At 51.6% G+C, this 24,613-nt stretch overlaps 9 protein-coding genes across 9 annotated transcripts; 7 read left to right on the top strand and 2 right to left on the bottom strand.

Moving 5' to 3' along the window:
• Positions 1 to 3,714: 3,714 nt before the first annotated feature.
• Positions 3,715 to 6,265, top strand: BD324DRAFT_413455 (WD40-repeat-containing domain protein). Its single transcript, XM_022012719.1, has 12 exons — positions 3,715 to 3,900; positions 3,953 to 4,291; positions 4,337 to 4,480; positions 4,550 to 4,644; positions 4,689 to 4,739; positions 4,788 to 4,874; positions 4,922 to 5,046; positions 5,103 to 5,267; positions 5,326 to 5,570; positions 5,630 to 5,946; positions 5,996 to 6,020; positions 6,077 to 6,265. Exons 1-12 carry the CDS (start codon positions 3,808 to 3,810, stop codon positions 6,134 to 6,136), a joined length of 1,746 nt encoding a protein of 581 aa, XP_021871989.1. The 5' UTR covers positions 3,715 to 3,807; the 3' UTR covers positions 6,137 to 6,265.
• BD324DRAFT_624111 (hypothetical protein) lies at positions 5,998 to 7,391 on the top strand. The gene is made up of 5 exons (XM_022015662.1): positions 5,998 to 6,693; positions 6,775 to 6,917; positions 6,981 to 7,079; positions 7,165 to 7,302; positions 7,350 to 7,391. The coding sequence occupies exons 1-4, from the start codon at positions 6,349 to 6,351 to the stop codon at positions 7,292 to 7,294; spliced, it is 717 nt and encodes a 238-aa protein (XP_021871988.1). The 5' UTR covers positions 5,998 to 6,348; the 3' UTR covers positions 7,295 to 7,302; positions 7,350 to 7,391.
• A 77-nt stretch (positions 7,392 to 7,468) lies between these two features.
• On the bottom strand, positions 7,469 to 9,414 carry BD324DRAFT_650538 (hypothetical protein; the record flags this gene model as incomplete). The annotated part of the gene is made up of 2 exons (XM_022018164.1): positions 7,469 to 7,571; positions 7,628 to 9,414. 2 exons carry the CDS (start codon positions 9,412 to 9,414, stop codon positions 7,469 to 7,471), a joined length of 1,890 nt encoding a protein of 629 aa, XP_021871987.1.
• Positions 9,415 to 9,620: 206 nt separating this feature from the next.
• On the top strand, positions 9,621 to 11,015 carry BD324DRAFT_413408 (hypothetical protein). The gene is made up of 3 exons (XM_022012718.1): positions 9,621 to 10,092; positions 10,150 to 10,379; positions 10,427 to 11,015. Exons 1-3 carry the CDS (start codon positions 9,849 to 9,851, stop codon positions 10,910 to 10,912), a joined length of 960 nt encoding a protein of 319 aa, XP_021871986.1. The 5' UTR covers positions 9,621 to 9,848; the 3' UTR covers positions 10,913 to 11,015.
• A 103-nt stretch (positions 11,016 to 11,118) lies between these two features.
• On the top strand, positions 11,119 to 14,147 carry BD324DRAFT_578894 (SNF2 family N-terminal domain-domain-containing protein; the record flags this gene model as incomplete). The annotated part of the gene is made up of 16 exons (XM_022013346.1): positions 11,119 to 11,466; positions 11,515 to 11,714; positions 11,758 to 11,938; positions 11,993 to 12,108; positions 12,156 to 12,323; positions 12,373 to 12,481; positions 12,531 to 12,637; positions 12,688 to 12,851; positions 12,900 to 12,932; positions 12,982 to 13,178; positions 13,228 to 13,347; positions 13,412 to 13,500; positions 13,548 to 13,608; positions 13,661 to 13,721; positions 13,773 to 14,074; positions 14,124 to 14,147. 16 exons carry the CDS (start codon positions 11,119 to 11,121, stop codon positions 14,145 to 14,147), a joined length of 2,280 nt encoding a protein of 759 aa, XP_021871985.1.
• Positions 14,148 to 14,333: 186 nt separating this feature from the next.
• Positions 14,334 to 16,536, bottom strand: BD324DRAFT_413359 (hypothetical protein). Its single transcript, XM_022012717.1, has 6 exons — positions 16,311 to 16,536; positions 16,048 to 16,251; positions 15,613 to 15,996; positions 15,372 to 15,555; positions 15,016 to 15,309; positions 14,334 to 14,963 (listed from the first exon to the last, which is right to left on the bottom strand). The coding sequence occupies exons 2-6, from the start codon at positions 16,067 to 16,069 to the stop codon at positions 14,432 to 14,434; spliced, it is 1,416 nt and encodes a 471-aa protein (XP_021871984.1). The 5' UTR covers positions 16,070 to 16,251; positions 16,311 to 16,536; the 3' UTR covers positions 14,334 to 14,431.
• Positions 16,537 to 18,134: 1,598 nt separating this feature from the next.
• On the top strand, positions 18,135 to 19,553 carry BD324DRAFT_680862 (hypothetical protein; the record flags this gene model as incomplete). The annotated part of the gene is made up of 1 exon (XM_022019099.1): positions 18,135 to 19,553. One exon carries the CDS (start codon positions 18,135 to 18,137, stop codon positions 19,353 to 19,355), a length of 1,221 nt encoding a protein of 406 aa, XP_021871983.1. The 3' UTR covers positions 19,356 to 19,553.
• A 1,328-nt stretch (positions 19,554 to 20,881) lies between these two features.
• BD324DRAFT_624098 (hypothetical protein) lies at positions 20,882 to 21,851 on the top strand. Its single transcript, XM_022015661.1, has one exon. It carries the CDS (start codon positions 21,143 to 21,145, stop codon positions 21,770 to 21,772), a length of 630 nt encoding a protein of 209 aa, XP_021871982.1. The 5' UTR covers positions 20,882 to 21,142; the 3' UTR covers positions 21,773 to 21,851.
• Positions 21,852 to 22,069: 218 nt separating this feature from the next.
• BD324DRAFT_624093 (mitogen-activated protein kinase) lies at positions 22,070 to 24,456 on the top strand. Its single transcript, XM_022015660.1, has 16 exons — positions 22,070 to 22,457; positions 22,619 to 22,735; positions 22,809 to 22,907; positions 22,957 to 23,017; positions 23,067 to 23,162; positions 23,215 to 23,335; positions 23,380 to 23,442; positions 23,496 to 23,525; positions 23,575 to 23,586; positions 23,636 to 23,673; positions 23,719 to 23,756; positions 23,810 to 23,819; positions 23,872 to 23,963; positions 24,012 to 24,069; positions 24,122 to 24,224; positions 24,280 to 24,456. Exons 1-16 carry the CDS (start codon positions 22,336 to 22,338, stop codon positions 24,336 to 24,338), a joined length of 1,119 nt encoding a protein of 372 aa, XP_021871981.1. The 5' UTR covers positions 22,070 to 22,335; the 3' UTR covers positions 24,339 to 24,456.
• The last annotated feature ends 157 nt before the right edge of the window (positions 24,457 to 24,613 follow it).

Raw genomic sequence — 24,613 nt, 5'->3', positions numbered from 1 at the left:
GCATCATTACCGCCTCGAGCGGGACTCGAGAATGGATATGGTACCGCCGCCCATCGAAGATGTTGAAGAGGTCTCAGAGACCGCGACGGTGCCATCCACGACCGAGGCTGGATTGAAAGACGAAGAAGAGCAAGATGCTCCCCCTGTTGTTGTTGAAGGAAACGAATCCGAGGCGAAAATCGAAGGACAGGCCACCACCTCGACCGAGGAAAACTCTGACCATCTCTTGGACGTCAAAACTGCTCCTGGTGAGCCTCTGACCAAGGAATCCTCGTCGACCGCCGTCAGATCGTCCGACGTCTCCTCGCCCCGTTCACTCATCACTGGTCCAAACACCAGACCTGCGAGTCACTCGCGTCTCTTAAACATTCCCAAGATCATCATCACCCCTCCAGATCTCAAGCAGGAGTTGGCGATTGAAATGGCTCTCGATACGCAGGCTCGACTCTACCTCTCTACTGCCATCATCACGCCTACTTCTCCTTCTACTTCTACAGAATGCAAAGAAAAGCCGGCCTTTCCAAACTTTGCAGCGCCCGTACTCATTCCTGTTGAGAAGATTGTCATCTTGCCCTTTGGCCACGGATCCAGCATTCCTCATTCGGCGAACAAGGAAGATGTCAAGGTCCTGACTCGAGGTGCCGAACCCCAGCCTACCCCAGCGCCTGTCAACGTCTCGCCCGTACCACCTCCTTCAAACTCTCAACCCCCCGCTCAACCTCCAGCCGCGTGTAGCCCAGTGCCGACTGTCGTCCAAGCCGAGACCGCACGCGCTACCCAGCCGAATGCGCCTGCTATTGCTCCTGCTCGTCCTGTTCCGCCACCCATCCAGGTCTACCCCATGGCAACTCCCACCGTCTCGACTCAAATCGTTCAAGGGCATCATCAGTCTGTCCCCTCGATCGACAGTGTGAATAGCTTCACACTCGTCACTCCACCTCTGATCCTTCCTCCCACGCTTCCCGATCCTCTCCCCGTCCCTCGAGTCTTCAATCCGGACCCATTGAGAGCCATCCCGCAGCCTGATTTCTCCAATCCAGCCTTCCATCACGTCCAAGCTCCCCCACAGGATGATGGTATGGAGATTGACGACGACAAGAGGATGGATACCTATCCTCCCGCTTGGTGTCAATACCCGGTCCTGGAAGACCCTGACGTGCAAATGGTTCTTGATGAACCATTTTACGCGAGCCACATTGACACCAAGGTGAGGTTTGTCGAGCTCGACCACGATACCGAGATGCAAGACGCTCCTCGATCTGAAGGACAGTACATCTCCAACGAGCGGTCATTCACACCGATCGTCATGAATACAGATCAGCCTATGGACGACCCGCCTAGAAATACGATTCCTCCAGCCTTTGGACACCCTGGTATTGAGGCGCAAAGGGAGCCATACTCAACCTATGAGCCCATCCGGATCGTCAACCCATACCAAGGTTCCTCAAAGAGCATATACACTCCCATAAATGATTACTACCGTCATCCCAGCCGTGCAGCAGAGTTCTATGAGTCAGCCTTTCAACACACTGAGCCGTACGTGACCACGACTCCTCCCGCCTTCATCCAGCCCCATCTTCCTGATCGAGCGGTCCAACATGAACGCTCGTCTGGAGACCAATGTCGTTCTTTTGTCCCTCAACAGGAACAAGTCGACCACTTCTATCCTCTACCTGCGTCCCAAGAACGGACAAACCACTCACCCAGGCGACAAGGCTCCTTTGGTGTCTCTCAAGTAGATGCGACTTACCCTGCTGAATCCGTTGAGCCGGTCGCATCAGTCTCGTCCACTGAATGGCCCTTGACTCTGCCTTACGATCCCGTCGAATCGATCACACCTGCATCCGCACCGGCTGCTGTTGCTCTTGCCACACCAGGGACTTTGAACGAGGTCATCAATCCTTATGGAGCTCCCGTGGCAGCGGAGCCACAAGCCCCCGGTACTCCCGAATGGTCTCCCTCGAGCCCACCCGTCGCATCCGCCACCGCCACATTGTTGCCCGTCGAGACCCTCAACCCGTACGCTGCACCAGTTGTATCCGCGGAGCTAAAAGCCCCCGACTCCCCGGAATGGTCACCGTCAAGCCCACCAGCGGCGTATACTGAGCTATTGGCGTCGAACGATGCCCAGGTAACACTTTCGCCCCCGGCGTCCCACGCAAATTTGAATTTCTGCGACTTGTTCGACAAAGCGCATCGAGCCGAATCGATGGCACAACCTTCACAGCCCGACGAAGTCGCCTCGACAGAGATCCTCGAACCTATCCCTCCGCCTTGGTCCCCTGTCGTCCCGGCCGTCGACCCATCTCCACCACCTTACGTCTCATTGAAGCGCAGGGTCAGCGATTCTGAATTTGAGCCTCAGGCTCGAGCCGACCCTGCGCCCACCCAAACCCTCAACACTGCACCTCGAAAGATCAGGTCTATCCCATCGTCTTTCTTTAATCGTATTGGCAGACCCGATTTGAAAGGTGATCCAACAGCTTCCTTCACCCCTCCGACCGTATCTGAGGTCTCTGAGATCACTCCCTACGTCGAGGATCCGCCTTCAGTGTCCTTCTTCGACAGAGTGAATACTTCCAAACCGAAGTCCAGGTCTGTCGATGGCTCGGATCGGCCAGATGGATCGTTCTTCGGACGAAAAGGAAAGAAGATGAGGACGAATGGTATCAAGCCGGAGAAGGAAGCAATTCAGTTCAATCTCTTCCTCACGGATCCGCCTGTAGAGGGAACTCAAAGCGGAACGGGTGTCGCTGAGAAGAAAGCTCAGACAGATTGCAATGTCAAGGTACCTGAGCCCGATCTGTCAGGCTCAGGACCCATCGCCAGATTGGAGATGCTACTTTCTGCCATGGTCCCCTTCAGTAAGGATACGGACGACAAACCCGTGGCTGGATCACCTTCACCCCGAAAAAAGGAGACTCCCACTCATATCGCTCCTCCTGATCTGGAGTTGACACCATTAGGAGGAAAGAAATACGGCAATCCTCCATCAGGTTCTACTAGATTGAAGTGTCGACCTTTGATCAGGTCAGATGTCGACCTCTCTTCAGTTCCCGAAGAGATGCCAACCACCTCTGGAGGCAATGGCAAAAAGAAGCGAATTGCCGAGGTTGATATTGAGGAACTCGACCCCTTGCCAGTCCTTGAGAAGGTCATCAAGGCTACTCCTGCTCCTGCCGAGAAGAAGAAGGACGACGTGGTCAAGGCACCAACCGCGCTGGTCGCGAAGAAGCCCAACACCGTCTCGAGGACGGCGAGATCGACCAAGCGAAAGCCAGCCAAGCCCCAAGATTCGGCCAATGGTGAATTGCTTATGGGTCAGAAACAAAGGAGACGTCGCAAAGCCGAGAGCTGTAAGTGTACATGCCTGGATTCAGCAGGTCGCAGGTAGCTGACCCGCCCATGTTCACAGTCATTTGATTGACGATTTTCACGATTTGGATGACCCCTGACGAAGACAAACCTGTATCGATTAGCTGCATAGTAACCTGTCTTGGAAAAGTTTGTGTGATTTTATTGTCAGATTGATAAATTGTAGCCCTCTTTTGCATTGTCAGCATCAGCATCCTTGCATGTATGCGAAGTCTGAAGCATCTGTAGGAACGTCGTTTCACTGGCTGGAGCCGGACACGGTGTGTTAACGTATTCAACGCCACTATGCCACTCGGTTGGACGAAAACACAAAAATACTGATCGGATGCATGCTTCGAACGAATGCTTGTGTGTTTTGGCTGCATCATCATCATTTGGCTCTCTTCTGACTCGAATCATCTCCTGGCCACGACTTAAGTGCAAACCGTGACAATGGACAGCTACGGTCTCCCTATGAGCTTTGGCAAGAAATCCAAGACAGGTCCAGTCAATCTTCAGTCCAAAGTAGAGAAGACGAAGAGAGATGTGAGCAGTTGGTAAAAAGAGAAGAGAAGCAAAGTTGACAATGACCGGTTAGAGTGCACCTGTGGCTCCTTCTCCTGCTACGCCGGTGGTCAAGGTTGAGGAGGATTCTTCACCTGAACCTGGACCATCTGTTCCTAAGGCACACCTTACTGTGCAGCCTAGCGTCGCGGGAGTTGAGGAGGAGGGAGGAGAAGAAGGAGAACAAGAAGAACAGGGGGAAGACATTGGACCTCTCCCGCCTACCAATGGAGAGAAGAGGAAAGCCGACGGAGCTCCTGAGGAGGAGGTTGGAGAAGAAAACAGTGATGAAGATGAAGATGAGGATGATGATGGAGATGAGGGCGATCCAATACCAATCTCACATGAGATCGTACTGAAGGACCATAAAAAGGTAAATGCAACATGACACTGATCTCCGGCTCATGTCTCGGTACAGGTGGTCTCTGCCATCGCTGTAGACCCATCAGGTGCTAGGATAGCTTCTGGCTCTCATGATTACGATACCAAGTTGTGGGACTTTGGGGGTATGGACGCTCGCTTAAGACCGTTCAAGACCTTTGAAGCCAATGGAAACTATCATGTGAGTGAGGGGAGGGGGAGGGGAGAGTGAGAGATGCCTCGAATGAGACCCTGATAATGGGTCTGATAGGTCCATGATATCGATTTCTCACCTGATGGTCAGCACATACTTGTCATATCAGGAACTGTTCAGCCGAAAGTATTCGACAAGAATGGTGAGAACGAGTGAGTCTCAAGGGATATCTTTTGCTGGACTAACTCAATTTAAGGATAGAGTTCGTCAAGGGAGATGTCTACTTGCGCGACATGAATCATACAAAGTGATTCACTGGTATCGGCTCGTCATGCAGAGCTGACAAAGGGTACAGAGGGCATACGGCTGAGATCAACGGCGGCTCATGGCATCCAACGGACAAAAATAGATTCTTAACATGTTCAAATGACTCGACGTTGAGGTAGGTGTGGTACAGGGATGCGGTGCACCTGTCTGAGGCCTTTCAAGGATATGGGACGTGACGGACAAATGGAAGCAGAAGCAAGTCATCGTCGTCAAATCTAAAGAACGTGGAGCGAGGACTCGAGTCACGGCCTGTGCCTGGAGCTCGGATGGGAAGTACATCGCCGGAGGTGCGTAGTAGTTTTCGAGATCTGGCATGAGTGCGCAGAGCTGATTGTGGGCACAGCTTGCCTTGACGGATCTATACACGTCTGGGACACCACCAAGAACTTTGCCCGCCCTGATCGGTCTGGGGAGAATGCCCATGGCAAGAATACAGAGACGACTGGTATAGTGTTTAGTCGGGACGGTCAGAGGTTAGCAACGAGAGGAGGAGATGATACTGTGAAATGTGGGTCAAGCTTGCTCCTTATCTCTATTTTTTCTCTCTTGGTGCTGACGTCCGACAGTATGGGATCCTCGAAATCTTCGTAAACCGTTGGCTGTGGCTTCAAACCTTGCCAACAGATACCCTGAGACCAACCTCATATACTCGCCCGACGGCAGATATATTTTGACGGGAGTCCCGCCCGCCAGCAAGGGAGAAAAGGGGGCGATCGTCTTCCTCAATGCTGAGGATTTACAAGAAGAGAGAAGAGTACCGGTGGGAGAGGGTACTGTGGTCAGAATATTGTGGCATTCGAGGATGAACCAGGTGGGCTGCTAAATCTCACCACGTCCGAGCAGAGTATGTTTGCTGATTCATCTATAAAGATCCTCGCCACGTTGTCCACCGGTGCGATCTACGTCCTCTACTCGCCTAGATTATCGATCCACGGAGCTCTACTGCCACTCGCCAAGATGCCTCGAACGGCTCCTCGAGACCTTTCGTTCTCCGTCGCAGATCTCAAACCTGTCATTTACGCTCCAGACGCGTTGCCAGTGTTTGCAGATCAAAAGTATGGCGAGTCACTGCATCAAAGAGAGAAACGAGCCAAGAAGATGAAACCCACGGAACCCATCACTGGTGTAGGAAGAGGAGGACGAGTCGGACAGAGCGCTACGGCTACGATGGTTCAGGCCCTGTTTCCGTGAGTCGACTCTCAGTCCTTTATGGCGTGGCTGACGCCCGAGCTATAGTAATCGTATTGATCTCAATGAGGATGTGAGTTGTGGTGGTGTTGTCGCTAGGAGGAATGTAACGCTGATGCCTTTTGCTAGCCTCGAGAGGCGTTGCTCAAGTATGCCACGAAGAAAGACGAGGAGAAGAAGAAGGACTAGAGGTCTCCGTGATCACTTGTATAGGACGGGCACCGATGAGTTCGCAGTGTTATGCCATCTCATGCATGATGTCCTCCCTTGGACAGAGCGAGTGACTAGAGCTCTCTGATAATCGTTGGGTTATGACGTTATTATTATTATTGTTATTTGTCCAAAGATTGAGGCAATAGTCGATTTTTCGCCATCGTACATGGTTCCAACGACCACCGACAATGACCACCCCGACTCCCGTGACGCTTATCGGAGCAACAGGTCTGACAGGGTCAGCGACTCTTCAATCGCTGCTACGATCTTCACATCCATTTGCGATCACGACCATTGCCCGTAAAGCCATACCCTCTCAGACTGCCTCGAGCACACAGACAACATTCACCCATACCATCGTCTCGGACCTGTTTGACGCTCCAAACTCACCCGTAGGAACTAGCGGGGGAGTATACGTCAGCTGTCTAGGGACCACGAGGGCTCAAGCTGGCAGTTTGAAAGAACAGGAGAAGATTGATGTCCATCTCAATAGGGATTTGGCAAAACGAGCCAAGGCTGACGGGTGTGATACGGTACGTTTTTTGGCAAACCCGGAATGTCCGCCAGCTTGTGGTGGAACGAAGCTGCTGATCGTTGTGGTGTGACACACTCAGTTGATCCTGGTCTCGTCTGCTGGAACTTCTGCCGACTCGTACTTTCCTTATGGACGTATGAAAGGGACTTTGGAGAACCTGGTCAAGGAGATGGACTTTAAATCATGTGTCATTTTGAGGCCCGGTCTGTTGATGGGTTCGAGGTGAGTCTTTTCCTCGGTTCCCGAGAAGGTTCCATCATGCACACTCCTGATACTGTGACACAGGCAAGACTCTCGTTTGGCGGAACGCACTACTCAGCTATTGTTCAGAGGTCTAGGATCTATCGGTTTACCTATGGGTAAACTTTCTGCCGAAGCCACAGAGTGAGTTATGATCGTGCTGGCTCCGGGAATATTGAGTGTGTGTGTGTGTGCGTGCGGGGGGCTGAGACGTCTCTTGGTCTTTCAGCATTGGTCAATGCATAGCTCATGTAGCTGCTCATCCACCGAGTGAGAAGGTCACCATCCTTGGAAACGATGATATCCCTCGGTTGGCCAAATTGTGGAGAGAGGAGAACCCAGATACCACCAAGCAATAGACCATTTGGTAAGCGCCCTTGAACTGCACCTGTGATCGATTTTGATGTGCCGCAGTCACAAGGACACACGTATAGAGTGTTATGTATGCAGGGTAATGTGAAAACGGTATCTATCTCTCGTTGGCAGTCATCTCGCGTGCAACATCCTTTCCTTCGCTAACCCCTTGCATTTCTTTAATCGACCCTGATCGACGTATACAGTCTGCGGATGGCAAAGTATGCTGAAATGTATCCTATAGCGCCACCGAGCAGGAAGTCGAGCAGAGCGACGATGAATCTGAGAATGAGTTGCCGTCAGCTGGAGGGAACCGAATGGGAAGGAACCACACTCACAAGTATCCAAAGTATAAGACGACACTTGTAAAGTTGTCAAAGCTCAATCTACTGGCCCAATACCACAACCCATACGCGAAGAGCCAGAATGCCTGACCTCCACCAATCATGAAAGCTCGCCAGTGCCATCTGTATTCTTCCGCACACAGAATAAAGTATGTGAATAGGACAGTTACCGTGGCGGTGGTCAAAACCAAGACCACAAACGTGAGGAAGAGGAAGCCAAACGCGTAGTAAGCTCGATTGCCAAACAAGCTGGAGAGGACAAAGTATAGCTCGACGAAAGCCGCTCCAAAGGGAAGAATTCCGCCTAGTATGGCGGCTTGGAGCGTGTTGAGGTACCATGGCTTGGGGGGGATCTGACGCGGGATTGGGTTGACTCGGACTGGATGAGGGAAGGGACCGTGCTTTAGACCGTAAAAGTAGCCTGCGACGGAAAGAGGGATGGAGATAACGAACCAGAGGAGGAGAATGGCGAGAATAGTTCCAAACGGCACAGCACCTGATGCGGATGAACCGATGAGGAAGAGATTGAGGAGACCGATGGTGGCGAAAACGACTGTGGGAACGAGAATAGCTGTGAGTACCAGATTCGGCTTCCACTGTTCTCCGCCGAGTGTTGAATACGTCCTCGCTGAGACGTATCCTGATACGCATCCGAAAAAGGTCCAGCAGATCAAGAGGACGGTAGCTAGAGATCCTCGGTTGGATGGTGACAAGAATCCGAATAGGGCAAAGATGAGTGTCACTCCCGCCATAATAAGGAGGTGGATACCGTTGCCGACGAAAACGGACAGTACCATGGGTCTATCTGGGACTCGGAAGACCTCTCCATGAACCAGTTTCCAGCCATAGTCCTCCTGCACGTCTTCAGAGAGATCAATGGCGTTGTATCTTGAGATGTCCTTTGTTATTGTTCTGTACAGGACCATGGCGACCATGAATACAAGGAAGGAGGCGATGATGAGCGAGTTGATGAGGGAGAACCAGTGGATTTTTGGGTCGAAGACGTGAAGGTAAGCGTCCCATCGAAGACCCCAAGGTATGTCGGATGGGATAAAGTTGACAGAGTAGGTGTAGTAGATGTCATTATCGTTGGTTTCAGAGAGGAAGAGAGGTCGATCTGTTTTGCAATTGGCTGCTGATGAGCCATCTACAGGTGATGAATCCCTAGAAGAAGGATATACCATGACTCCAACGACCCGATACTGGGCGTTGTCTTTGACATGGTACTGGATCCAAATGTCATAGTGGTTATTGAGAGCGACTTGTTGCGTCTGAGGGTCGGCTTTGCCGAGGTTGAAGCCTTGTGCATCCAAGAAGATTTCTCCCGTCTTGACATCCTGTCGCATCTCGCTGGACGGTAAACCATCGATGATGAAGTTGACTCCGTAATCTTCCTTGATCCTATCATTGATGAATTTCGCATCGTCCTTGGGCACATGTGAACGACATAATGTATTACACGAGGTATTATACATCATGTCGACCTGGTACGGTGATGAGAGGATCCTATCGCCAAAGAGAATGGATCCGAGAGATTCAGGTTGCTTGACTGGTCCTCCATCCGGTTGACAGAAGTGAAAGACTTGGTCATAGTAGTCGTAGGAGATGAGTGATCTCAACTTTGAGTTGAGCATGGGTGTCAGTGAATTGACGTAGACTTCGATAGAGTCTCCATAACGATAATCTCTCGGCGCTGTCCCTGGAAGATAGAATGCTGTTGATAGTGGTATGAACGCTATAGCCAGAGCTAGCAGCCGACCACGACCACGATGCCGCCCCATGCTGTGATACTTTTGTGTGAGCGTGTCGATGGATTGAAGAATGGACAGTGTCACAAACCACCCGGTATGCGTCAAGTCATTCTGCGCCTATTTCTCACACACGTGACTTTATAAAGATAGGCGCAATTGCCACCACCCTCCATTCCCCGGTATGGGGTGATGCCGTAATCTTTTGGCAGGTGGCGGTTGACTGGACTCCCTTGGAACATGGAGTTCAAAAGGATTTTTTCGGGAGAGAGAGGTTGCTGCTGATCATTCATCTTTCATTCGCAACAATTCTCAAAAGACAGCAGCGCTGCATGGCGAGGATGATATAGAGGCACATAGACCGGTCGATAGATAGTATAGTATAGTACCTCTCAATTGCCCCCAGTGGCTCCCTGTCGATCCACCCCGATCTCTGCAAACTCACGACCGAACCACCTGCCTCCACCATGCCTCCGCGCCGACCGCGTCCATCGGCCCCACCAATAATGACTCCAGCTGCGTCGATCAAGTCAGAGTCTGGAGCATCCACACCAGGCACAGAAACATCGTCAAGAGTCAAGATCACGACGCGTAGTCGAAAGGTCAAGAACACTGGTCTCGTCACTCCCATCAGCGTAGGAGATGAGCAGGAAATGAAGTCTGTAAAAGTTGAAGTTCAGGAATTGGAAGTCGAGGTATCTCCGACGAGTGGTGAGCTATCATTCTTCCACAGCAAACGTGGCTTCTGACCTAGTCGCCATCTCCCAGCCCCTTCCACCCCTGCCCAGACTTCAGCCGAGACATCTCCCACCCCATCCTCACGCACTTCCACTCGCATTCGATACAAGCTCGACTCTGTTCAAATACCATCATCCAACAAGCGTTCACGACTCGGAGTGGAGAAGACCACTAGCGCAGACAACCTCACCCTCACTTCCACCACACGTGCCAGTCGCTCGAGAGCATCCGACCCGCACAGCGATCCGATCGACAGTCTCGTGAGTCCTGAATGACGCTCAATCAACGCTGATCCAGCCTTGTTCAGTCTGCTGCCAATCCGTCTGACGACGCTAAGCCTTCACTCCAGCCAGACCTCTTCTCCATCAGGGATGAGGTCGCATCCTCCTCAGCCTCTACCACAAACGGTCCACGACCCGCCCATCAACCATTCAACATTGGCAAGTTCTCCAGAGTGCAGAAAGCTAGCGCTGCGTCACTTGCCCTTGATGTACCCCCGAAACGACGTGCTTCAGCTCGGGGTAAGGGCAAAGCAGCTATCAAGAAGGGACCAGAATCTTTCTCGGACACCGAGAGCGAAGCAGAGGGAGAGCAAGTCGGAGATGACTTTGCCATGGACAGCGAAGAGGAAACGGCTCAGCTCAAACGAGCCTTGAAAGCCTCAAAGTCCAGCGGCAAAGCTGAATCCAGCTCGAAAGCCGCGCCTCGTGGAACAGCCAAGGCGACTCGTGGTCCAGCGCTCAATGGTCCTGCGCTAAGACGTGCGGCTGCCAAAGCTGCTGAGAGTGAGTGAGAGCCGTTGCTTCCAGGATACGATCTCACCAGAATCTTTGTGTAGGCCGAGCGAAAGCAAATGACGACGCCGGCTCTGGTTCTGGGCTTGAACTCTCCACACGCGACGACACCCCCGCAAGTGATGCCGAATCGGAGTTTGAGCTTTCTGAAGGGGCGGAGTCTGAGCTGTCCGATTTATCGGATTCGGACTCGGCTTCGGACTCAATGTCGAGCTCCAATGCGAGCTCACTTGGCGAGCCGCTGAGCAAGCAGCGCAGAACCAAGGCCAAGTCTAAGACCGCCCGAAAATCATGGGGTAAAGGGAAGCGCCTTGGAGACGGCGAGTCTGTCGAAGACGCTGCTTCTACCCCGCTGTCTGTCAATTCAGAGGAGGACCCCAAGGTGGCACCCCGATGGGTGCGCGAAGTCCTGGCAGCCAAAGAAAAGAGGAGAGTGGAACGAAAAAAGCACGAGGAAATCATGAAACCGATTCGCAAAGCGGAGGCTGCGCTTAAGAAGAAACTGGGACGAAAGTTGACCAATGGGGAGAAGAACTTTATCCGGCTGTCTCATGTGAGTCCACCCGGAGCGTTGGGGCGGTTAGGCTCATCGATCCAACAGCATCACGAGGAACTTGTCAATGTCTGGGGCGACTTGCAAGAGACCGTAGTCCCGATCAAACCTGTCACTATGGAGGCACATCCCTCTCTCAAAATCAAACTTTTGCCGTTCCAAAAGGAATCCCTGTACTGGATGAAAGAGCAAGAGAAAGGTCCCTGGGCAGGTGGAATGCTCGCCGATGAGATGGGAATGGGCAAGACGTGGGCATCTGAAAATGGCATACATCAGCTGATCGAGTCGCAGCATTCAGACGATTGCGTTGTTGCTTTCTGAACCTCGTCAGAAGCCCAGTCTGGTCGTGGCGCCAGTCGTAGCTTTGATGCAGTGGAAGCACGAGATCGAGGACAATACCGATAACTTTACTGTCTGTGTCTGGCACGGTCAGGGCAGGATGAAGGCTGCGGAGCTGAAGAAATACGACGTTGTGAGATGACATCGGTCCGCTGAGCGCAAAAGTCAGCTGACCATTCTGATACAGGTCCTTTCTTCGTACGGGACGCTCGAAGCTTCTTTCAGGAGACAGCAAAGAGGCTTCAAACGTGGCAATTTGATGATCAAGGAGAAGTCACCTCTCCACACATTTCAGTGGCATAGGTGAGCATACTCTGCCATGCTCCTGTTCGCCCTCTCATTCCGCGCAGAGTTATTCTGGACGAAGCGCATAATATCAAGGAACGGTCTACAAACGCTGCTAAAGCTGCTTTTGCTCTCGATGCCAAATATAGATGGTGCCTCTCTGGAACACCGCTGCAGAACCGAGTTGGTGAACTGTACTCGCTAGTCCGCTTCTTGGGCGCAGACCCATTCAGGTCAGTGCCAAAACGACGTGTGGTCTCGGCATACTCATCCATTGAACAGTCATTATTTCTGCAAGAAGTGTGATTGCAAATCCCTTCATTGGCAGTTCAAAGACAAGCGACACTGCGACGAGTGTGGTCACAAGCCAATGGAACACGTCTGCTTCTGGGTGGGTGGTTGATCCCCTATCCCATAAGTCCAATGCTGAAGTTTGACAGAACACCGAAATTCTCACGCCAATTGCTCGATACGGTATCGAACCTGGTAATCCGGGTCACGAAGCGTTCAAGAAGCTCAAAATTTTGCTTGATCGAATGATGCTTCGGTGAGTTCAATCTATCCTCCCGGCATTCAACGGAGCTCACCCTTGACTAGCCGAACCAAACTGGAAAGAGCGGATGATCTTGGGCTTCCACCGAGGACGATAGTCGTTCGGCGCGATTATTTCTCCCCGGAGGAGAGAGAGCTGTACATGTCTCTGTTCACTGGAGCGAAGAGGCAATTCGCTACGTACGTGGATCAGGGTACGGTTTTGAACAGTAAGCTAGACTCCTCCTTTTTCAACCATTCACGCTCACTCGGACTAGATTATTCAAACATCTTCTCCTTGATAACACGGAGTGAGTTGCGGGAGGCGGCGGACCAATCCGGTACTGACCATCCATACAGTGCGACAAATGGCGTGTCACCCTGACTTGGTCCTAAAGAGCAAGACGAGCAAACTTGCCCAGGATGTTTCCGAGGGAGTCGTTTGCAGAATCTGCAGTGATCAAGCGGAAGACGCCATTGTTTCTGCGTGCAAGCATGTGTTTGACCGAGAGTGTATCAAGCAATACCTCGAGGTGCAACAGTTGCGTGGTCACAAGGTGCGTCCAGGTCGATCTTTGTATTTGCTGCTGACGAGGCTCTCTCCAGCCTGAATGCCCAGTCTGCCACATCGAGATCTCCATCGACCTCGAAGCGGAAGCCATTGATCTGACGGAAGGTCAAGGCGCCAAAGCTAGACAGGGTATTTTGTCGAGGCTGAATCTCGATGTGAGCGATACAGGGACTATCAGGGACTATCCAATGTGGTCGTATCTAATGATCCTCCCACCAGAATTGGCGATCGTCGACCAAACTTGAAGCGCTTGTGGAAGAACTGCAAAAGCTGCGAGAACAAGATTCAACCATCAAATCACTCGTCTTGTGAGTCTGCTACATCATTTCCTCGACGAGGCTTATCCAGTCTTTAGCTCGCAATTCGTATCTTTCCTTGATCTATGCGCTTTCCGATTACAGCGCGCTGGATTCACCGTGAGCTTTCTTTCGAGGCGACATTTCCCTCAAAGCTGACGATGTCGGACAGATTTGTCGGCTGGAGGGCGGTATGACGCCTCAACAACGAGATGCTACGATTCAACACTTCAGTGAGCTTTTCTATTGCCCTCATGCTCGGCCTCAGCTCATCAAATTGACAGTGAAAAACACCAACGTTTCCGTCTTTCTGATCTCGCTCAAAGCTGGAGGTGTGGCGCTCAACTTGACCGAGGCATCCATGGTCTTCATGATGGACTCATGGTGGAACCCATCTGTCGAGTATCAAGCCATGGACCGAATACATCGACTTGGCCAACATCGACCCGTCAAGGTTGTCAAATTGGTTGTCCAGGATTCGATCGAAGATCAGATTGTCCAGCTGCAGAGCAAAAAGCTGGCCATGACCGAAGCTGCTCTGTCCAGAGATCCCGATGCTGCATTGGGTAAACTCACAGTAGAGGATGTAAGTTTATCGCCTGACTTGTCAAACTTTGGGCTGACGAGATTGACAGCTCGGTTTCCTCTTCAAAATGTGATGTCATCAGCATCACTTTGCCATGCTTTCATGTTTCATTTCATGTTCACGATTGAGGCCCATCGGATATCGAAAAGCCTCATGTTCTAATGTACGCTATGACTCATGATGTGACACGGGATCACTTTTGTAAGTGCTCTTCATGAGCTCTGTTGCATGTATATATGTTTCATGCCGTCCATTTGTGTTTGCTACAGCGTATGGCGTGCACATTGGCGCTTCTAAGGTCTAGACAAGACATCTTCGGTATGTCCCCTCTCCCCCCACAACACAACAAAAACATCATTACGCCATCCCCTTGTCCAACAGGTCAAATGGCGATTCTTCCGTGAACGGATTGGTGTCCATGTCTGTTAATCCAGCGAAGAATGAGGGCCAATCCATCTCCGCGTTTGGATTACCTGAACCAGCTTCATGTCCCGTCCCCACTGATGACAAGTCACCCAGCGGATCGGATGGTGAAAGCTGAGACACCGACAATCCATGAAGAAGCTTGTTCTTTGCATTTTGAAATGAAGCGGCCATTTGAACAGCCGTATCGGACACGGGCTCATGTTTTCTCACTAGATCTATACCGATCGACAGTAAATCTCTCGCTTCGGTCGGATGGAGATGTCCTTCTGCACAGGTCAGAATGACCAACTGAATGCAAGTTGTGATGCGTCGAAGTTGGGGCCAACATGGCTCCAATTTCCCAATGAGCGTCAGATCCCAATATACTCTCAGTACCGTCGAAGCGCTTCTGGCAACGATGGACAAGGACGAAGACCCGAGGGTCTCATGGTAGAGTAAAGGTGATCGGAGCATGATACTGAGCCTGGTGTTGAATTCAGTTTGTGCGTGCTGTAGCGCGCCTGGAAAAAACTCACATGCTGACTCGGATCAATGCCCAACCGAGAAAAGAATGCCTCATGCCTTCCTTTTCCGTCGTATGCTGTATATGAACTGATTTCAGAAAACTCGACCAGTTGCTTTCGGTCCGAAGGACGAGATGGACATCGTTTTGGAAATCAATCTTGGTTGACAGGTCGAGGAAGTCAGCTTCGAGCCGCATGACTTTTAAAGAGGTGGCCGAAATGGGAGGTGGAGTATCGATACTGGGATCCCAGTCGAGCTCCGAGGTGAGGATCTGGGATGAGAGATCCAGTAGGATACCGCATTGACTGATGTGAGGAGTCAGTAAAACTTAGGGGAATTTCCAAGCCTATGCATGGGAACTGCTCACGAATCCATGTAAAGCACAGATGCCAAGAGTTGTCCGGCTCCATCCGAAAGATCGTATAGATTCGCCGTAGCCTTTTTGCACAACCCAAGTTGGTGCACTTGCCATCCCATCTTTTGTAACAGATTCATAGTCTGTGTTCTGCTGCCGCGAGCAGCAGCAAACGTCGTCAAGTATTGTAACGCAGCTGACGAGTGGCATTCAGCGATTTATCTAGGCTGACAGTGTCGCTTTAACCACTCACACAGTGTCAAGATACTGGGGATGCTAGCTTGGCCTACGGCCTCACAAGCCAAATGATAATACCCAATGGCGAGATCCTGAAACTGTTTCCTATCCGACTCGGGTATATCTGTCCCGCTCCATCGTTCCTGAACACGCATGTCTGCCGCTTTGCATAGACAAGCAAAGACATAAGCCGTTTCGTCATCCATGAGGCTCTCTGGAAGGGTTGCGAATCGGGGGAAGAGGTTTCTCGCCTTTTCACGATCAAAGATGTCCGTATGGGTGGGCACTGTTCCGAGATAGAAAGATATGAGATTGGTCTCGACAGCGGAGTTGCGGTAGAAAGAAGCTTGTTTGATGACACGACTGCTGTCATGGAACACGATCCCAGTGGGGTCTAGACCTGCGGGTTATGCGTTAGGGGCTGTCGGTGACGAAAGACGAGTAGAAACACCGAGACCAGCCAGACGAACCATTAAAAGCTGCCCATTGCTTCACTGCATCCTCGATGAATGTGATTGGCCGCAATGGGCTGACATGGGACATCCGGAATGGCGAACTGTCATCATTCAGCGCGTGACGAGATGTTGAAGCGACAGGAGAGATAGACTCGGTCGTAAGACGGTCTTCTAACTCGTTGAATTTGCTGGACCTGGATCTAGTCGCATACGTGATCAGCTGTTTGACTGCTACACATTTGTTGCCATCTTCACTGACCTGTTGGGCCTCGCTTTGGTCCGAAATAGACACCGTGATGGTAGTCCCGATTGTTGACAGGCTGAACAAGGATGCTCTCCATCACATTTGACTCTCCTCAATCGACATGGTTCACACGCTCTAGCTGCTCTCAATCGAGATTTCTGGCCCTTGTCTCCGCCGGCTGGCAGATCGTCATTCGACCTTGGCATGGTCGATCTTGCGAACAAAAGTATATACCAAAAGATAATGGTTGTACCTCGGCTGGAGATGCTCACTTCTCCGGAGATGACCGGCCCGGGAATATCCGTATTTCCCGGTCGAGTGGTGAGCCGGGAAACGTTATCATCCTAGCTTTCTGAGTGTTGAGCATGAAGGATGTGGATTGGAACCGTGAGAGCTCGTCCTCGATCAGACTGGAAGCGGATCATGGATGCTGTTTGAACCCCCCCACACTCCGTCGTCAGAAGCCGACGCAATCTATTGGAGTATTTCTGTACCAGCTGCCGAGGCCCGACAAATGAGCACGAAAACGATGACAAGCAGGAACACACCGAGCACAGTCTATCATGGCTCCGTCCAAATTGAGTATGGTAACGCGTGGCATACTGCAGAGATTTGTTGGGCGACACACCAAGAGTCGCAATAAATGAATAATGACACCTTCGCTACAGTACTTCCCTTTGGAATCTGCATGGAGAACAAGAGTGTTTCGGGATCAGGTTCCAATGACTGAGCAGACAGAATATACCATAACCATTGATCGCAACGAGTCGTTCACGGGTGAATCGCGCCGGATCATGCTCGGCAAGGGACGCGCCGGACTGTCTAGCGGACTGTCGATCCAAAAAGCATGTGCTGGACACGTCTTTTGGGTTCTGGGTTCAATCAACTTGTACACTAGTGAATCACGTAGATAACGACTGTCGTGACGGAAAAACTTAACAACAATATAAGGAGGCATCCTCGTGATTCGTAGCGAATAGTAAGAGCAACACTGGCACTGTGTGACAGCAGCAGGGCTTGAGTGGAACGTGGGTTCCGCGGTCACATCCGCAGGTGTCTTCGATTCATTGTAGTATTATTTATTATTAGAACAAAAGTTGGGAGTGGAGCGTTTTTCTCATTGGAGCGGCAAGCAAAAAGGGGAGGAGGCGAAAATGCGCGAAAGGGCAAGTAGTATATATGCATATATCTGGGAACCCGCTCAGGTTCATTCATTACTCCGCGACACGAACCATCGTGGCAGAAGGGCAGCGTGGAGAGCTCAGGACCGAGACACCTCGAAGACATATCGATGGGACCCTGATTTTAACTGAACTCTGAAACAGAGTTGCCGGGATCTCCTTTGATTAAGGCGCGACAGACGCCATCCCGCCCCTCGTAGGGGACCGAAGCGCAAGGCGCCGGGGAGCGCAATCGTTTCGTGAACGAGCAAGGCGAGACCGTCATGAACCAATCTCGAGGTGAAACGAAGTATCCGCTCCGGCTCCTCGACATGATTTCCTGCATCAAAGGCGGAGGGAGCCAGTGAGATGCGCATAGTCTAGACCTGCAACGATGGAATCTCATGTCATGTCAGGGATCTCATTCTGGCTCTTCCGCGTCTGTCTATACGTGAACATGTTGAGTGTTGGATTCTAGGGTAGACAGTGCGCGTTGAGAATGTTATAAAGCTCACGATTGGAACGTCTTTCTGACCTGTTCATCTCGTGTCCATATCTCCCTCAACCGGTTCGCAAAAGAAGAAAAAGATTCACTCAGTCGTCGGCCTCAACGATACTCACAGTCCTTACTTGACTTATTGTACCAAGACTCCATCGCTCAACCTCCCATCCTCCCAGTATGCTGTTCAGCCTTGCTCTCGCCGGCTCGCTCGCCCTCACGGCCAGTGGGATGCCCACCTCTGCCTTCGAACGAAGTACAGGTCAATGTGGCTCCAAAGGCTGTGTCATCAACGGGATCAGTATCTTGGACTGTACCACCATTACCCTCGGCTCGCTCGCTGCTGGTGATACGTGTACACCCTGTCCCAACGCTTGCGACTCCAACTCGAACCAATCTTGTACAGTCAATGGAATCGGTATTTTGGATTGCGCCAACATTGACATTGGGAACATTCTCAACCAACTCACATTAGGTCTCTTAAAGCGTGACGAGTCGCCTGCCGACTCGAGGGATAGGAAGCGCGATTCAACATCCTGCGCTATCAACGGCATTTCCATCCTCGACTGTACGACGATCAACTTGTTTGATATCCTTGGTGGTGGTGGCGGTGGCGGTGGAAGTAGTGGATCCAACACTTGTCCTTCGAGTTCGAGCAGTCAATTGCCTCCATCATCATCTTCGCAAGCTGTCCCCTCCTCGTCCAAGGCTCCTCCTCCTCCTCCTCCTCCTTCATCATCTTCAAAAGCTGCTCCATCCTCTTCGAAGGCGCCTCCTTCTTCTTCTTCGACAGCCGCTCCTTCCTCATCAAAGGTCGCACCGTCTACCTCAAAGGTAGCCCCCGTCTCTTCTTCCAGTAAAGCACCACCTCCTTCTTCTTCGAGCAAAGCGCCTCAGTCATCCAGCAAGGCTGCACCACCCTCTTCCAGCAAAGCCGCACCCTCTTCCAGCAAGGCTGCACCGTCAAGCTCCAGTAAAGCTCCTCTCTCATCAAGCAAAGCGCCGGCTTCATCGAGCAAAGCCGCTCCTGCCAGCAGCAGTAGATCGCCTGTACCATCTTCTTCTTCTTCCAGCAAGGCACCAGTTCACTCGTCCTCCTCATCGCTCAGACCATCCACGAGCAAAGAAGCACCTGTGTCATCCAGCAAAGCTCACTCATCTTCGTCCCACTCTACTCCTTGTTCCACGAACACAGCCATGCCTTCGTCGAGTAAACCTGCCCCTCAACCTTCGTCCAGCAGCAAAAAGCCCAAACCATCCACTAGCAAAGCTGGAGCCGTCTCATCGAGCAAGGCCCCCGGCACTTGTACGCCAAAGCCAAAGTGCACCCCGACCACCATCACTGTCGTCCCGCCGGCGGTCACTGTCACTGTATCCACCACAATTACGGTGACTGTCTAGGGAAGGTCTGAGTCATACGGGGAGAGTGTTGGGGCTCGGTCTGCATGGATAGGACACACTTGGGATTGAATGAACGAATGGTTTCTTTCATTTTCGGATAGACAGGTCGCTGCATGTGCCCCAATGTGCTAGTCGCGGGGGAACTGTAGATGCTGATCATGTTTCGCTGTATCGTAACGGACTCTGGATAGAATGCATAGCATAGCGTTCTGAAGACTTTGGGAACGGGCACGACTTGGCATAGGGCACAGACGGGCAAAGATTCATTGCAGTGACTCAGAACACGGGAGCGGGAGTCACAAATTACACCGAGGCCCCACGGTACAAGAGAGCGTATCCGCCTCGATACGGGAGCGGAACATGCCACATACGCAAACGGCGCGACACCCGTTCAAACGTATGGAGCGGAAAGGCAGAGCGAAAGCAGACAGAGTGGGCTCGTACGAATGTACAAAGTTCCTCCACGTTCTCTTCTCTGCTCGCTTCCGAGACGCACTTTGTCTGGTGGGCGATGTCCGACCCCCTTGTGACCTGTTTGCCTAAAGTGGCAGTCAGTGTAATGTCTTTTCCTCAGCGGCGACAGCCATCCGTCCTTCACGAGGGGCGAAGTCGGCCTCTGACATGACGAAGAGCATGAGTGCCCCTCCGCATTGCGGGCCTTCGTGGAGCACTAATCCTCTCACTTTGCAGAAAGAATGCACCGGGAGAAATTCAAGGTTTTTTTGAACTGAAAAGGTCCGTCACCCGTCCTCCCTCTCCCGGCTCCCGCATTAATTTTACCCTACTTTTGTCATTTCTGACTGAGACCATGAGGAGGTGTGGATGGCGAGGAGCCGAGGAACTGTAAAACTGCCAAGGATCAGGGCACGAGGTGTGACGAGGTGTGGTCTGATCGACACTTTCCACCCAGAAATATAATATGATCAGTCTCACTTCCCGGGTCTCGGCCGCCCCGCCGTGGAATGTGAACGAGATGAATTTAAATAATCATATGAAAATGTCTCACTCAACTCTCTTTTAATTCTCTCCAATTGCCTCTTTCTTTCTTTTTTATTCTTGCCATTCACGGTAAATTGACGACGACGGGGGGCTCAGCAGCAGCAACGGTGGCATTCTGAGCGATCGAGCCGTCTGGCCGGACTCGAGGGTCCGGCGCGTCTGCCCTGCCCCTTTTCCCCCTCGCGACGTGGGGGGCTGACAATATGCTCTAGTCGACCCGTACACTCCACGAAAGTTACCGTTGCAAAGTGTAGAAGTGCAGATACAACGCTATGTATGGTAATCTCTTGGGAGCTGTTGTTCGGATCACATTTCGCTCGACAGTCATACCACCTCTTTGTCTTACCGTAAGATTGTCATCTTTCCTCTCGCCTTTCGGGGACGGGAGGAGGCCTTGCTTGGGGCCCTCGGAGCGAGCGGCTCGGAGATGTCACAGTATGCTCGCTCTCACACTAGACAAGGTTTCGAGAATATGAAAGTGTCCATATGGAAATGGATCGCTTCATAGTCTATGATTGAATGAGATCGACAAAGCTCCACTAGCCATCCTGGGCATTCTGTTCATGAGAAAGTGGGGATTTGTGGGCATGGTTTGACTCGGTGTCGACCGACTCGAACGACCCCCCAACAGACCGACTTGAAGGATATATAAAGCCTCGCTCTCTCGACGATTTTTGAAAGTCCATCCAACACATCTTCCTCTCACAACTCTTACCAACAAAACATCTTCACACACACAAAGCTATCGCTTTCAAAAAGACAACCACAAAAACTCCATCATCATCACAATGAAATTCTCCCTTGCCGTCCTTGCTACAATGGCCTCCGCTGCCATGGCTGCTCCCTTCGTCGAACGAGGAGACTCTCAATGCGGACCCAACACGTGTATCATCAACGGAGTCAGCGTCCTCGACTGTTCCACAGTTAACATCGCCTCTCTCGTCGTCGGAGATACTTTCCAGCCTTGCTCCGGCTGTGACAATGGTCAGACTTGTGTCGTCAACGGACTTGGAGTCCTTGATTGCTCCAACATCAACATCGCCAGCATCCTCAACGAACTAGGACTCGGAGGTAGCGGAGGTGGTCTCTTGGGAGGCCTCCTCAAGCGAGACGAAATTGAGGAACGAGGCAACACTTGCTACATCAATGGAATCAGCGTCGGTGACTGCACCGACATCAACGTCCTCTCGCTCTTGTTCGGAAACAATGTTCCTTCCAACTGCTGCCCTCCCCACTCGAAGCCCACGACGAGCACCAAACCGGCACACACCTCGTCGACCTCGACAAAGAAGTGGGGACACACCTCCACCTCTACAAAGTCATGGGGACACTCAACCACAACTCCCAAGCCATCTAAGACCACAAGTGCTTGCGCTACCGAGACGGTCACTGTCACCCACTGGCAATGCAACAAGTAAACTGGGGAAGCGAGCCTCCCAAGCTCTACCCAATTGTCAAGGTTAGGATATTGTAAATCGAGTATTATTAGCTTTGTTCGTTTGTCATTTAATCAGTATGAATAGCTCTGCGCAGAGAGTCATCGACAGCCCATTGACTGGCAACGAAGACAATAAGAAACAGCCACATCTGCACTTTCTGCCACTTTTCTCCCCTGAATTCTGAAACTCGAGTGGCGTCATGTATGATTTCGTAAGCATATCTGCCACGCGACACGTCAGGGAAACGCGGAGAGGAGCAGCGGGTCGATCTATATACAACAACTCAGCATCCACTCGACTCTTATTGTTGTTCCAACTTGTATAGGTTTGCGAGGCACTGGTGTCTAAGATCCTAGCACGAGGACCTGGTAACGTTACGGCCTAGAGAATTGGAACGAAACAATAAAGAACAGCTCACCATCCATTTCCCAAAGTCACCCGTGCATTCCCCCTTCTCTCATCACTTTGCAACCGCCATAAGCAAGTTTCATTGGTGATATTAATCATCGCTTCGTCCAATCGACCGTATCTTAGCATCAAACATGGGAGAAGAGGAGGATCAATATGAGGGACCATCCTTCGACCTGAACAATATCCCATTCAACGTTTCAGAAAACTATGATGTGCACAGTATAGTCGGAGAAGGAGCTTATGGAGTCGTTGTGTGAGTCAGGGACGCTCGCGGATCAATGAGATGCGAGTGTGTGCTATGTCTCGAAGGCGGAGCAGAATGACTGGTGGACCACTCTCTGCGTCTCGCTAAGCGTCTCGAGGGATACGCTGCCCGGACTGGAGTGCAGTTCCGCATGCTGACGTTGTCCTCAGTGGTGCAGTGCACATAGCCAGCGACACCAAAGTTGCCATCAAGCGGATCACTCCGTTCGACCATGCCATGTTCTGTCAGAGAACGTTGCGGGAGATCAGGCTCCTGAGGCATTTCAGGTAAATACCGATTAAATTGCCCCTTCAACATCACACATGGTGATCGAGGTTTCTTCTGACATTCCACCGTCAGACACGAGAACATCATTTCTATCCTCGATATAATCCCTCCCATGTCCTACGAGTCATTCACAGAAGTCTACCTAGTCCAGGAGCTGATGGAGACGGACTTGTGAGTGGTGCTCCAGACACTATGATCCAAGGGTTTCTGAGTCTTTCAGGCATCGTGTGATTCGGACACAGGAGCTTTCCGATGACCACTGCCAATACTTCATCTATCAGGTCAGCTCATACCCGCCGAATGACCCCTATCTAGCTGAGACCTTTGTAGACCATCCGAGGTCTGAAAGCCTTACATACTGCCGATGTTTTGCACCGTGACCTGAAGCCCTCAAACTTGCTCCTGAATGCCAATTGTGACCTGAAAGTGAGCCAAGTCCCCTCTAATCCGAGATGCTTGCAGCTACTGACCAACGCAGATCTGCGATTTTGGTCTCGCTCGTTCAGCCGCTGCGCCGGTCAGAGATGGGAACGGCGGAAATGGATTCATGACTGAATACGTGGCCACCAGATGGTATCGTGCTCCCGAGGTCATGCTGTGTGAGCCAAACGCCAGTCTGGAGAAGGAAGACTAAGCGCACCAGCTTTTCAAGAATACACTAAGGCCATCGACATGTGGTCTGTTGGCTGCATTCTCGCTGAAATGAGTGGGTCGTCCAGTCACGGGTTCGCTTTCCCAAAATGGCTAATGACCGCATAGTCAACGGCAAGCCCTTATTCCCTGGTACTGGCAAGTCATATGTGATTGACTTGTTGAAATCTGCTGACCGTTCTTCCAGATTATCACGACCGTGAGGTCGCCCTCCCCGTAGCTCAAACCCTTTCTGACAGCCTCTGCAGAACTCGCCCTGATACTGGATGTCGTGGGCACACCAACGGTAAGCAGTCCGGTTCCAGCTAGTTCTCGCTGACGCTGCATTCAGATGGATGACTTCAACGAGATCACCTCTGACAAGTCAAAGTGAGTGCAAGCCTGACAGACAACTATCAAAGACGGCGCTGACTCGCCTACAGAGATTATCTGGTCAGTCGGCAGATCTCTCCACCATGACTTTGGCTGACTGACTGTCACGTAGCGGAGTCTGCCATTCACTCGACGCCGTAATTTGGCATTACTATGTCCCAAGGCAAAGCCATACGCCTTGGACCTCATGAAGAAGACCTTGACGTAAGATGCGGTCCGCTCTCGCCAAATCGCTCGTTGACCACAACACAGGTTCTCACCCACGAAACGCTGGACCGTGGAAGAGGCCTTGAACCATCCTTATTTGGAAGTACGCACAGCCTGGATCTGATTTGGCATTCTCTGATGCGCTGCACGTTTAGCCATACCACGACCCCAATGACGAGCCTGGCGCTCCTCCCCTAGCCTATGACTTTTTCAACTTTGACGACCGGGCCGACCAGCTCGATAGGCATATGCTGAAGCGTGAGCGCAGCGAGATCATGCACATTGGCGCTGTGGTTATTGATGATCATCATAGGTTTGATCTACGCCGAAGTCTTGAAGCCGCTGTACGATTCAAATGGTCAGGCCTATTAGCGGCCGGGGAGTGTGTATATGACATGTCTAGTGAAGATCATGAGCATGAATGTACATGCCACACCTTCATATCGGCGCCCTTGTGAACTTGGACATGGATCCTTCTGGGGCTGGGAAGGATGTATGACCTTTCAGGTCAAGGCTCTCGACTCCCGTGCACGCGACTGGTCGGTGGCGCAGAGCTCATTGCTTTAGATCATAGAACATTGGTGCAGCTGAGAAGGTGAAAATCTCGTAGGAGCCACATGCTCAGGCCAGCTGCTCCTACTTTGACT

Source organism: Kockovaella imperatae, assembly GCF_002102565.1.
Source record: "Kockovaella imperatae strain NRRL Y-17943 chromosome Unknown BD324scaffold_5, whole genome shotgun sequence".
Classification (NCBI taxonomy): domain Eukaryota; kingdom Fungi; phylum Basidiomycota; class Tremellomycetes; order Tremellales; family Cuniculitremaceae; genus Kockovaella; species Kockovaella imperatae.
The sequence above is the reverse complement of the archived record's forward strand: the minus strand, read 5'-3'. Positions and strand labels throughout refer to the sequence as shown.